The sequence below is a fragment of the Camelus dromedarius genome, chromosome 4, assembly GCF_036321535.1.
Source record: "Camelus dromedarius isolate mCamDro1 chromosome 4, mCamDro1.pat, whole genome shotgun sequence".
In the NCBI taxonomy this organism is placed as follows: Eukaryota; Metazoa; Chordata; class Mammalia; order Artiodactyla; family Camelidae; genus Camelus; species Camelus dromedarius.
In genome coordinates, this window is record NC_087439.1 from 95,602,961 (window position 1) to 95,615,885 (window position 12,925).

The 12,925-nt window shown below is 52.1% G+C and overlaps 1 protein-coding gene across 21 annotated transcripts in view; it reads left to right on the top strand.

Annotated features, from left to right (window-relative positions):
* The first annotated feature begins 2,520 nt into the window (after window positions 1-2,520).
* Window positions 2,521-12,925, top strand: part of LRRFIP1 (LRR binding FLII interacting protein 1) — a 142,934-nt gene continuing 132,529 nt past the window's right edge. For 7 of the 21 annotated variants that reach the window (XM_064485297.1, XM_064485299.1, XM_064485303.1 and 4 more), the window contains exon 1: window positions 2,568-2,681. In XM_064485297.1, coding sequence (XP_064341367.1) covers window positions 2,586-2,681 — 96 coding nt within the window. In that variant the 5' untranslated portion in view covers window positions 2,568-2,585. Of the gene's footprint in view, window positions 2,682-12,925 lie in introns of all 21 variants that reach the window. The other 14 variants (XM_064485314.1, XM_064485315.1, XM_064485311.1 and 11 more) reach the window with 7 other exon arrangements.

Sequence of the window (12,925 nt, forward strand, 5' to 3'; positions counted from 1 at the left end):
ATAACTTCACCTTCGCTGAGTGCTATCGAGCAGCAGGAAATTGGCACAGATGAGGTGCTTTTGCCAGAGGATGCCACACTTGGGATAATTACCTGCCATGCTTGTCTCTGGGGAGAAAAGCTGAGGGTGGCTGTCCTCTTGCTCACAGAGCCAGCTCCTTAGAACAACCCCTTCCAGCAGCTCTCAGATGCTCTCTCAAGATAGCGTTCCTAAGACCCCAAACCGAGATTGCCTTTTTATCCCCCAGAGAGCCTTGTTCAGGGTCATGGGCCCATGGGTGTTTAGAAGATGCTTGCGGGTTGACTGAATAAAGAGCTTTTTCACACGGTGCTTTGTAAAATAGGACATGAAGACTAATTCTCTTTTTACTTGTGCAAAAGGAATGCCACAAATACTAATTGCCTAGCAGCGGAGTCGGTTTTCTCCCAGCAAAGGAGAACAGCGAGGAAAGTGGGCGCAGTCTCCGGGAGCTGGGAAGACTTCTCCCAGAAAGGAGACGTTGGCGCTCGGACGTGGCTTTGGATGAGCAGTTCCGGGAACCTCAAGTAAGTCCCGAGAGAACAGCGACCACGTCAGTGTCCTGTACGATGATGCCCCAGCCTCTAGCACAGCAGGTGTGGGTGAGTGAGTGGGTGAAGCCCTGGGAACCAGCCGGAGCAGAGGCAGAGTCATCACCAAGTTTCATGGGCAAGGGGAGCAGGGAGCCTCTAGCAAGGCTGAGGGCAGAGCAAGAGATGGTTCTCCAATCACGAATGTGTCACTCAAGGGGTATGGGGTCCCAAGTGGTGGAATGTGGTGTAGGATTCAATCAACAGGTATTCCCTCAGTCCCTCCCATGTGTTGGGCATATGCAAGCTCCAGAAATGCAGCAATGAAGGTCACAGCCCTAATACCTAATTTTCTTTTTATAGTTGCAACAGATTTAATGTCCAAAACTGCAAAACTCTATATATTTCCGCCCTGTTGACCCAGCCTATCTAAGTTTGTTCAGGTGTCCTGAGCAATGGCACCTAGATCTGGTCCCCACTTCTCCCTCTGTTCACTCCCCCACCATCTCCCCCACCCTGTCCAATAAACCTCCAACGTCTTTCTCTGCCACTGCAGGGTCCCATCTCTGTTCCCTCCTCCATCAGCTTCCAGGTTACTTCCTGGGAACCCAAACCAACCTGGTCACGTCACTTGGTTAGAAATATACCAAAATGTTAACGGTACTTATCTCTGGGGGAAATCACAGGTGACTTCAGTGTGGCCCCGTCCCCCCGTTCTTCCCCAGGCACACTAAGAGCTCCCCATCCCCCCAGTATACCAGTGACTTCTGGACCCCATGCTCTCGCCAGAGCTTTTGTTCCTCCCTAATTCAATACTGACAGCGAGCAGTCACTATGGTCACTACCCTGGACAAAGAGGCAATGGCTTTGTAAACCTTACCTGATGCTCCAATTTATCTTTAAATCCACCTTTAGAGTGTGGAAGATAAAGCTCCGGGAAATTTCATTTCTTTTTCAACATCTACTTATTGATGAGCAGCTGATGTGTCCAATCTTTTCCTAGAAGCTGGGGACACAGGAGAGAAGTGGCAGGTCCCAGAGGACACCCACGTGAAAAAGGAAAAGGCTACATCCACACTCGACGGTTATGAACGTGCAGTAAGGCCGGGGGCTGGCGAGACCGCACAGCCTGGGAGCCGCGAGCCGGGTCTGAGCGCCCCGGCCTGACCCCATCTGTGACTGCCGGACCCCCCTCACCTGGGACACCAGGTCTAAACCATGCCCCTGCACGTACCCCTGGGCGTAAACCTCTCTCCACACCCCAGCCCCTGCGAACCTTCCAGCGCCTCCGCGGATCTCAGGGCTCCACCGGTACCGCAGCCCTGGAGCGGGTCAGCCCACAATTACCAGCGGGGGTCTACCGTCCAGTGTCCCAGAACCCCCGCGCTCCAGGCAACTCGGTCCCAGGCCTTCCGCCTCTGAAACCTCCTCTGTCGCTTGCCCCACGCCCCCGTCACCCCCTCTCCTGCGCCCACGCGCCCCTGACCTTCAGCCATCCCAATCTCCTGCAGTTTCCACGCTCACTGTTCCTGGCGTCCCTGCACCCTACCCGCATCCTTAGCCCTTGGCGTCCCCGCGCGTCACCAGCATCCTGGTCCCCGTGTCCCCGCCCCTCCGGCGTGACCTCGGCCCCCAGGCCCTGTTCCTACCCGAGCTCCCAGTCCCCTAGCCCCGTGCGTCCCCCGCGCCCCCGACCCCCCGCCATCGCAAACCTCCCGCCATCCCCGTGCTCACGGTCCCCAGGCGCCCCCGCCGTGTCCCTGGCCCCCGGAGCCCCAGGGCACCCGGCTCCAGGGTCCCTCCCTCCGCTGTGTCCCCGCGCCCCTGCGGCCCCCGGCGACCCGTCCCCATGTTCCTCCCTCCGGCGCCCCCAGCCCCTGCCCCCCGCGTCTGCGACCCCGTCCCCCGCGTCCCCGCGTCCCCGGCCCGCGCCCGCTGACGCCATGACGCCGCGGCGGAGGGAGGGGCGGGGCCGGGCCGAGGGGGGCGCGAGCGGCGGGAGCGACGGTCCCGCGGCAGCAGCGGGCGGCGCGGCCGATGGACATGGGCACCCAGGGCTCGGGGCGCAAACGGCTCCCCAACCGGGAGCGGCTGACGGCGGAGGACGACGCGCTGAACCAGATCGCGCGTGAGGTGAGCGGCGGCGCCGGGCGCGGGCGCGGGGCGCGGGGCGCGGGGGCGCCGCCGCTGCTGTCGGGCGGCGGTCCGCCCGCCGTCCGTCTGTCCGTCCGCCCGCCCTCCCGCCGGCGCGGCGGGCGGGGCGCGGGCCGGGGCGTGGACCCCCGCAGGGACCTCGGTGGGCCGGGCGCCCGTCCTCCGCACGGGGGACAGGCCGGCGACACTGACCCTCCCCCCACGCCCCCGGCTCCTTTTGGCCGCTGCCCCCTCCGCGAGTGGGGCTGGGGCGCCGCCCCTGCGCGAGGTGGCCCCGGGGTCCGCCGGGTAGGGGGTGAGCGCCCCGCTTTGTGGGGGGATGTAGGCCCGACCCCGGAGGCCCGAGGACAGTCCCCGGAGGCCACATGGCCCTGGCGAAATGACCCGGCCCGTGTCGGTGACCATTTGTGGTCTCGACTGTCACACGGGGAGCGGCTTGGGCACAAACCCTGGGTCCCTGTGAGTCTCGTTCTGGACCAAGTCTGAAAACGGATCCAGGCACGCTAAGAGGCTTTTCATCAAAGTTTTCTGGGCAGAGTTAATTATAACGGTTGGTGATGAACTCAAAGTGTGGCAAATTAAAGGAGTTCCACGCGCATATCTGCAAAGCGCCTTTTTCTCCTGTGAGGATTCAACCTTCAGGTTAAACAAACCGGTGATGTCATGAAGGCTGCCCAGCAGGCTTGTAGCAGCAGCTTCCCTGGGAGGGGGCGATTTGTTGGGCCCGCAGTGGACAAAGCTGATTTCTCAGTTTACCCTTGTGTATCTTTTGAATTGTGCACGCAAGGTGCTCGCTACAGAGAACGTACATGCAGACGCTGTGTGAACCTCCTCATACTCTCTCTTCCAAACGTTGGCGAGTGATGGTCGGTTAGTCTGCATATCGTTACCGTCACTTGAAAACCTTCCCGCGATGTCGGCTGCGGTGTCTGGTTGCGCCAGGCGGCTATTTATGGAGGTCTGCTCTGTAGCCGGTTCTTAGGTGATTTTGCTTTTACGGACACACGGCTGTAGATCAGTGTGCGTTAAATGTTGAATAGAATAAAGACTTCTGTTTTTGTGGGGGAAGTAAAAGGGCTGCCCAGGAGAACTCCTACTCATCCCTTAAAGCCCGCTATGGATTTGTGTCCTCTGTGAGGCCTCCCACAGCACCCGGACAGAAGTCTCCCTGCCTCCACTCTACGGTGGGCTCTTGGCCTCAGCATTGTGTGTTCACCAGTCTGTCCCTGCTGTAGAAGGTGACAGTCACCAGGCAGGCAGTGTCTTACTTTTGTATCCCCGGAGCTCAGCACGGAGCCAGGCACGTAGTAGGTGGTCCTAAGTCTCTGTTGAATTAATTAATAAACAAGAGTCCAAGGCCCTTAGAGCACATTGGCTGAATATAGACATTAGCTAAATGTATTAGTTTGAATATAAACCCCATTCCTGTTAAGCACTCAGTTTATATATGTATTTAACCATGAAAACAAACAAGTGTTCTCCGGGAGGCCTGAGGTGACATGATCCTTGGGCTGTGTTTTCCGGCAGTGGTTATGGGTAAGGGCAGGAGCGAGAGCTCACAGAGTCCACCTTGTATCTGCTGGTTTTTACAAAAATAGACTGAAAGGCTAGGGTTTGGCGTCCACCTGGGTGGCAGCCTTGAGGTCCTGAATAACCGGGAACCCACAGTCCTGCCTCCCAGCCAGGGGGACACAGTTGGTGGTGACACATTCAGACTTGAGTTTCAGATCTGGGCTTGAAACCCCACAAAATTCCTCGCAGGCTGTGCGATCCTAGGGAAGTGAGTTACTCAACCTTCTCTCAGCGTCCGTTTTCTCATCTCTGACATGGGACAAAGAAATCCCACGTGGCTGTCAGGATTAAGGAAAGTGAGTAGCGTCCGGAAAGTGAGTAACCAGCTAAATGTGAGGGCGCCTCACCCACACACCCTCCCAGTAAATCCCAGTAAATCCCACCACAGGTTTAGCTGTTACAAGTGCTGAATGGCATGTATCTATAGTGGTGGAAGGAGCTGGTGCAACATTTTATGTTTTACTACAAATTGAATTCTGTTTCCCAAATGTGAAAATTAGAATCATTACTAAATGGCAGATATCTATTCACCATGGAGTTCTTGATTTCTCATAAGAATGAACAGCATTGTCTTAAGGTCAGTGACTTGGTCTTTGCTCACTGACTCAGCAGATATGTGTGCTGCTCTCCACAGCCCTGTCCTGGGGAGCCTGGGATATAGGGGTGAGCCTGAAAAGGATCCGCCCGCAAGGAGTTGGGGTCTGACTTGTAGATCAGTAATAGAAGACAGGCAGAGATCTGAGATGAAATGGGTATGGATATTGTGCCCTGAAGTTTTGGAAATGAGAGTTACAATTTATTGATGGGACTAAGAGCGGCAATCAGAGGCGGCCCCCTCGAGGAGGGGGCATTTTGAGCTATTCTTAAAGTGACCCAAACCCTGACCTGGACTGGTCTCCACAAGGGGAAACATGTTGGCTGGAGGATGGCTGCCTGGCCAGCCCCACCTGTGTGGCTGCCCCTTCTCTCCGTGGCGCCTCTGCAGCTGGCTCTGCTGGGCCGTCCACTGCCTGCCTGGTGACTGTCACCTTCTACAGCAGGGACAGACTGGTGAACACATAATGCTGAGGCCGAGAGACTACCCCAGTCTCTTCTGGTGGCCCTGCCCTGACAGCCAGAGGTGTCTTCCCTAACAAACCTCTACACGTCTCCCTGGCCATTCTGGAACCAAGATCTGTGACCAAGACAGTGGACTCAGCAGTATGGGGGGGTTTACCCTGTGACCAGTCAGGCCCATCCTGGAAATGAGGGGAGCAGGCCGCCCCTGATGAACTTGGGGAGGTGTGTGGACCTGAATGAAAACCAGGGAGCCCCAGGAAAGTGGCAGGGGGTAGGTGGGCTGGGTCAGGCAGCCGGGAGTGTGCACTCTAGGGGGTGAGCGGAGGCGGTGGAGGGCGCGGAGCGCAGGGCAGCAGTGGCAGAGCTGCGCCGATGTTTCTGCAGTGACTTTACCGGTTCACTCCAGGGAGCTTAATAGTACGTGCAGTTGTAACTTTAAAACCCTGCAGATGCGTTAGCTCAAGTAGCTGGCTTCTCCCTGACTTGTCTGAGGGGGAGTCCAGGCAAGATGTCGTCAGGAGCAAGGTCCGGTAAGCACTCTGAGGAGCTCCGTGCACTGTGGGCAGGAGGAGTGCCGCTCGCATCAGGGAAGAGGTGTTCGAGAGCAGGTGTCTTTTTCTCTCCTACTGTGTTTAACATTCTGCTCACAACATTTGGTGGCACCCCAAACCCTTCAGCACTCTGCCGCTGAAGTGATAGCGCCCTCACAACACCCGAGGCAATCCAGAGTGTTCCTGGGGGCGGGGGGGGGGGGCTTTCCAACGCAAAGGAAGTCAGTGCGCAGCTGCAGCAGATGTCAGGCCAGCAGCCGAGCATCCCGCTGCGGCCCTGAACGCTGGTGGGACTCCCCTCCTCACTCACAGCACGTGTCCTCTGCCGTGACTGGTTCCCACGGCCTCCTCTCCTAGGTGGTCCCACGGGGACTCCATCCTCTGGGCACATGACCCCCTGGGGGTGCTCATGGTGCCTCTCAGATCCTCCCTATTGATGGGTGTGGACCCCTGGCCTGTGAGTGCCGGCTGTTCTGGGCTTCTGGTCACCCTTTCACTAGAGGAGTGCCCATGTGTGTGGGGGGTAAGACTTCCTACCCTGGGGGGCAGCCTGCAGGGATGTGAGAACACAAGAAGCCCCACCCCCACCCTGCGTGCCTGATGTCAGAACCAGCTCTGTGGCGCAGTCCATGCTCCAGAGCTCCCCGTGGAAGAGGGCAGAGGGCGGACTCCACTGAGGCCACCTCCTCCCCTGCCCCTCCAGCCCCCCGCACTCCCCTCTGCTGGCAGCGCTCCCTGGATACATCACTTACATCCAGATCCTTGCCTCAGGCTCTGCTTCTGGGGACCCCGGCTCAGGACAACCTCCATTCCTCATTCTGGATGGTCCCATAAAGAAAGGTCATAATCCTAAAACCTCCTTTCATTTGCTGCGCTCCCCCTCCCCCATCCTTCCCAAATTGTCCTCGTAGGTCAACCTGTCTTGAGGGACCCTGACTTCTTTTCTCCTCAAGGGACAAGGCCATTAGCGGGCCAGTCTGGGGTTGGGTGCACCAGCCTTTTGGCGGAACAACCTGGAAGTCCGGTTCAGCATGGACCCCCACTTTTCCTTTCTCTGCTGTCAGCAGGTCTGGCTCCTCAGAGGTCATGCAGTTCAGGAGTGAACCCAGCTGGCCTGACACACACGCCTGGTACCCAGAAGTCACCCACTGCCCTCAGGTGGCATGACCCAGGGGCAAGCATTGACATCACCGCCCGGTTGCTACAGCATCCCAGCATCCCTTAGTTTGAACCATCACCCTCTGGCCTTTTTTCCCCATGAATTTGCTTTGCTGAGGCTGGCCAGTGGATTAAAACCTATCGGACACTTATTGGCTGGTGTCATCCAGTGGGGGCAGTGGTTTGTGACCTGGGGCAGTGTCCAGGCCCCTCTGCCCAGGGTGGGACGAGGTGAGGGGTGTTCAGCGCCCGGCACCGCACAGACTGTTCAGCTAGAAGAGCTTCCCTGACCCGAATTCTAACCACTGCAGACTAACTCCGGGCCCTTCCCCAGCTGATCTTCCTGAGACAGACACACACGTGGGGGTGTAGCAATAATGAGCATTAGGAGTGCTAAAAGAGGTGTTCCAAGCGGATTTTTATCACTGTCTGAGCTGTCAGGGGAATTACCAGCCCTGTGCCTGTGACCTTGGGCTGTTTTCATGATCCCCGACAAGATGGTTCTGGTTGGAAATGGAGTCAGAAACTCAAGGGTGGACAGTCCCACTGGTCTCCAGTGGCTGGTGGGCCCCACCCCGCAGCTATTCCTGTCAGAGAGCCAGCTGCCTCCCTCTCCTTTTTCTGGATGAATCTTTAATGACTCATTGGTTGAGCAGTTGGGGCTGTGAGTGTATGTGGATGACCTGGAGAGTTTGCAGGTAGAATGAAAATCAAGGGACCTGGATTCTCGTTGAACCTGTCACCCGTGAGCCTTGCCAGGGCGCCGGAGAGGGGAGGAGGGAGATGGGAACTGAGGTCGCTTTTCAGCCTAAGGTGCACCAGGTACTCCCAGAAGCTTCACTCCCAGAATTATGCTGTATCCCATCAGAAGAGTTTAGAGTGTCTCTATATGACGTAGAGAAACAGGCTCTGGAGATGCTCAATGACTTGTCTAAGGTCGTCTAGTAACTAAGAGGTGCCAGGGCTTCACGCAGGCTTTTTCCAGGATCAGAGTCTTAGCTCCACCCAAGGCCCTATTCCAGGCAGTGCCCTGAAGTCAAGCTGACTTGCTTCCCATCTCAGGGACGATCGTCCCCAACTGACCTCTGAGCCACCAGGTATAGCATTTCATGAGAGAGGCCCATATTCTTCCCTGCCTTACTAGGTCTCTCCTCTTCTTTTTTCATCCTTTCATCTTTAAAAATTAATTTTTTTAAATTAAAGTAGCACATGTGTTTACCCTTGTCCCGTATTCTGAGGCCATTCTCCACAAAGCAGCTGGGGGGTCCTTTTCAAATATGTGAGATCATGTCACAATGATTTCTCAAATCACTAAGAGCCAAGCGCTAATGGCCTTATAAGACTCTAAATGATCTGGTAATTATCTCTGTGTTTATCAGTAGTATGCGTATGTACTACTTTTTGATTTTTCAATTTAGATACGATCTCCTGGCTTCCTGACTGGGAGGATGAGGTCTTGGGATCTGTGCTTCTAGCTCAGGCCCTCTCTCCCCCTTTCTTTCTCCTCATCATCACACCGTAGTTACATTGTAGTTTTAGGTTACATATAGGGTCCCTGGGACAACAACAGACTAGTTAGGAGTATGGGGGCCAGAAACAGGTTTCCTGGGTTCAGTTCCTGGTTCTGCCGCTTACTCCATGACCGAGGGCAAGTTACCTAACCACTTTGTGCCTGAGTTCCCTCGTAGGTAAGATGGGAAAGTTTTAAGAGTGTACCTCTCACAGGGTGATTGTGAGGGTAAATGAGATATTTCATGAAAAGACCTCAGAATGACGGCTGACACTTGGCGCACGCTCAGGAAACGCTAGTGGCGATGATGATGACGTAACATAACAGGGTTTACTGCAGAGCCAAGTAGTACACTGTAACATTTTTCCTTGAACAACTTTCTGCTTTTTCTGGAGTTCATTATTTCTTTTTTTTCTTTCCCAATTGCTCATCTCTCTGCATACCTATTATACCCAATTTCTCATAAACTTTTCAATAGATCTCCTCACAATATTGTTTTCTATATGATTAAACAAATCAGACAATCTGTCAACTCCGTTTTATCCCCTCCTGGGAATCTACCTCCTGGAGACTTCAGGTCTGCTCTGAGTGCCCTCAGGATTCACTTCAGCTGTCTCTCCCTTTGCCACCATTCTGAGAATTCCTTCTGCCACTTCTTTGTTGTTGTTGGATCCGTATATGCTGGATTCTGTGTTGTCCTCTTTTGTGCATTATAATCTCATTTTGCTGGAATACATCCTTGAGTAGCTTTCTGAGAGAGAACACATTTTCTAAATTCTCGTGTGGTAGAAAATGTCTTTATTCCACCCTAATACTTGATTGACAGTTTGGCTGAGTATAAAGTTCTAGGTTAAAAGTAGTTTTCCAAAGAATGACAAAGATTTCTGTGTATTCTTTGAAATGATTTCCAGCATGTATTGTTAACTAAAAAAAGCAATGTGCAGAAAATGGAAATAGCATGCTGTGCCTCATGAGAGTAAGGCTGTAATTTGCTTGCATTTGCTTAAAGAAACACTGGCAGAAAGCATAGTAAATGTGGAGATGTAAGTAGAGGCAGACTTGTCAAGTGTAACTTTTTTACTCTTTTGATATTGAAACCATGTGATTGTATTACCTATTTAATAAAATAAAATGATAAATATCAAAAAGTATCGTTAACAAACTGTTTTCTACCCCAGTTCTGAAGGCCCTTTTCCCCCTTGTATTCTAGCTTCCAGGATGGCTTTGAGAAATTTGATGCCTTGTATATTTTCAGTTTCTTGTGTAATATCTGTTTCAACTCCCTAGAAGCTTTTTGGAGCTTCTCTTGAACCTCAGGGTTCTAGATTTTATTTTTCCATTTATTAAGCATTGACTGGGTTCATTGAATCTGGAAATTTGTATCCTGAAATTCTGGGAAATGTTCTGAAAATGTCCCCTCCTCAGCATGTTCTCTGCTCTCGTTTAAAGGAACTCCTGCCATTGGGAATAACTTCCTTTTCACTCCCATTTTCTAGCTTTTTGTCTTTTGGTGATACTTTATGGGTGATTACTCAACTTTACCTTCCACTCCTTCTACTAAACGATACTGTATTTAGTTTCTAAGTTTTTTTGGTTCTTTGTTCCTTTTTTATAGCATCCTTTTTTAATTCACTAATGCAGTACCTTTTCTTACCATTTTGAGGATATTCATTTTGGTTTTTTGGGTTTTCTGAAAATTTCTTTTGTTCCCTGCATTATGGTCTGTTTGTTTGTTTGTTTGTTGTCCTTTATGTGCTTTATCCTCTGTCTTTATCTTGGAGTCTTTCCCAGATGTGTGGTGATCCTTGGCTATTTGAACAGATACGAGAATGAGGCACTAAAAAACTGTGAGAACAATTTGATCAAAGGCCAGGAGGGGAAATGCCACAAGATGTGACCAGGACACCACCTGAGGTGCAGTGGGCTGACTGAAGTGCTGGCACCAGACATTCAGTAGTTCCTCAGGGCACAGGTACACAGCCTGGATTTGAATCCAGGTCCCCTGGTCTTCAAGGCCAGTGCCCTTGACCACAGGGACAGTGATGGGAGGAAATCCTGTTTCATGCTAACAAGCCAAACTCTCTAATTTGGTAGCTAGAGATAGAGTTTTGTTTTTAATTAAGGGGGTGGTAAGGACTGAGAAGAAAGTTGAAAAATAATCTGAGACTTAATGCCAGGGAAGACATAATGTCCATACCACCCAGACAGGGGAACCAGTCATTACAGTGTTCTCTTACTGAGAGTGGAGTAAATATCAAATTAAGTGAGCAAACAAAGAGAGTTATTTAAAAAAAATTAGATTTTCTTAGCTTCAGATATCAAGGATAATTCACTTATTTGTTTGGAAAATTCTCTAAGATTTGAGATATACTTTCCATAAAACAAGTACAAAATACCTGGAGAGTTTAGGTAGGCAGAATGTGATATGGTCTTGGCAGTGGGTAAACTCTTGGATCAGCAAGTATGTAAGAGCCAGGACAGTTCAGGCCTCCACTGGTGTATAGTATTGCAATGTTTCCACCCACTTCTTGGCCTGGGGGAGTAAATGAAAAATCACATAGTGGTCATGATAATATCGAAACATAAAGAAACCAGGAGATCTAAAGTTGTTCATTGTGCTTTTAACTTCCCTCATATATGTTTATCCATTTTTCCACTCTTATCCTCAATTTCTTTTTATTTTTCACCTTCTTTTGTGACGTCCCTTAGGCACACGGGAAGATGTGGAATTTTCTCAGTTGACACTCAGAGAGATGGAATTTCCATGTTGATTGAACAACGAACGTGACTCCATTCTGGCTGCCCTGAGATGTTGCTTTAAATCACCCCAGATATATTTTTAAATCGTGCAGAGCGGTGCCAGCCAGTAGGACTTCCTTCAGTGATGGAGATGCTCTGTCTCTGTGCCGTGTGTCACGGTAGCCACTAGCCGTGTGTAGCTAGTGAGCACTTAAAATGTGGCTAGTGCAGCTGAAGAAATGCCTTTTACATTTTATTTCATTTTAATTCATCTAGATTTAAATAGCCACCTATGGTTCTAGAGCAATGACTTATTCTTGGTTGAAATATGAGGTCATAGAGGTGTGTCCTATAATGCAGAAGTCATTGAGTCTCAGGATGGAAGGGGAGTGCGATGGGGCTGCGGGTGGACAGGACTGGCATCCTGCAGGACAGAAGTGAGTCCAACAGAGGAGGTACATGCAGGGCAGTGGGAGGAGCACAGTCAGCCTTTTAAAGCTGTGTCCATAGGCACTTTAGTGGGCTGAGTCTCCATTCCTTTGTCGGTGACAGAGGAATAATATTACCCCTGTGGTTGGAGTACTGAGTGGTGCCCAGGGAAATGCAGAGCGTGCTGCTGGCTACCTGGTGGGGGCCAACTGAAGAGTGATGGTTTTCTCCCCCCAGTGGCTGTATCCATCTCTACAAAGGGGCAGCGGTACTGCTGGACTGGCAGGGCTGTGCCCCCGGAATCACTGGTCCTGCAGCAAAGGTGAAACCCTCCCTTATAAGATGAGGGCTGGAATGGGGGCGGGGTAGGGGTGGGGTGAGGGGAGAGAGAGTGGTGCATAGGAAAGATGTGAGAAAGATACAGGAAAGACAATCTCCTGCACATCATGGGGGGATACAGACGGCCCTTGGGACTGGTTCACTGAGCTCAGAGTAAAAGCACTGATGGTTGCTGCTTTAAATGCACTAAATTTATAAATATATTTTAGTGTCAGAACCCCGTGGACTTTAGTTTAGAGCTTGCATACAATTCTTTGGCACTGAGACAGAAAGGACCTTCGGTATTCAGTTGTGTTTTTGCTCCTTGACCCTGAATTTCAGAACAAGTAGAAAGATGCCATCAGATTGTTTGAGCTTCTTGGTTGTCAGGCAGCCAAACCTTGGTGTCGTGCCTCTGGCTAACTTCCTGGAGATAACGGGCCACTTCGCCCAGGCTGCGTCCTGCACTGTTTATCTTTGGGCTTATCTGACCTCTCAAAAGCTACTGAACTACCTGCCTATTTTTAACTGGTGCCTGGAGCCTGCTCCGGAATGAAGTGGCCACATGAGCTGCCACACGGTTTTCCAAACCTTCACTCCAGTTTCTCGGGTTTTTCCTCTTCCTTTTATGGGGTTACTCAGCCTCGGGGTCACTGACTTTGGGCGGGATAATTCTCTGATGCAGGGTGCTGTCCTGTGCACAGTAGGATGTGTTAACGGCAGCCCTGGCAGCCAGCCGGGAGTGGCAATCACAGATGCCCCAGGGGGCAAAACGGCCCCAGGGAGCACTGTTCCCTGGCTCCACTGGGTCTGGACCTTAGCTCTGAACCTGGCGCCTGGTCTGCAGAAACCTGGGTCCTTTCCTCTCAGCTCCTGGTGGTGATGTG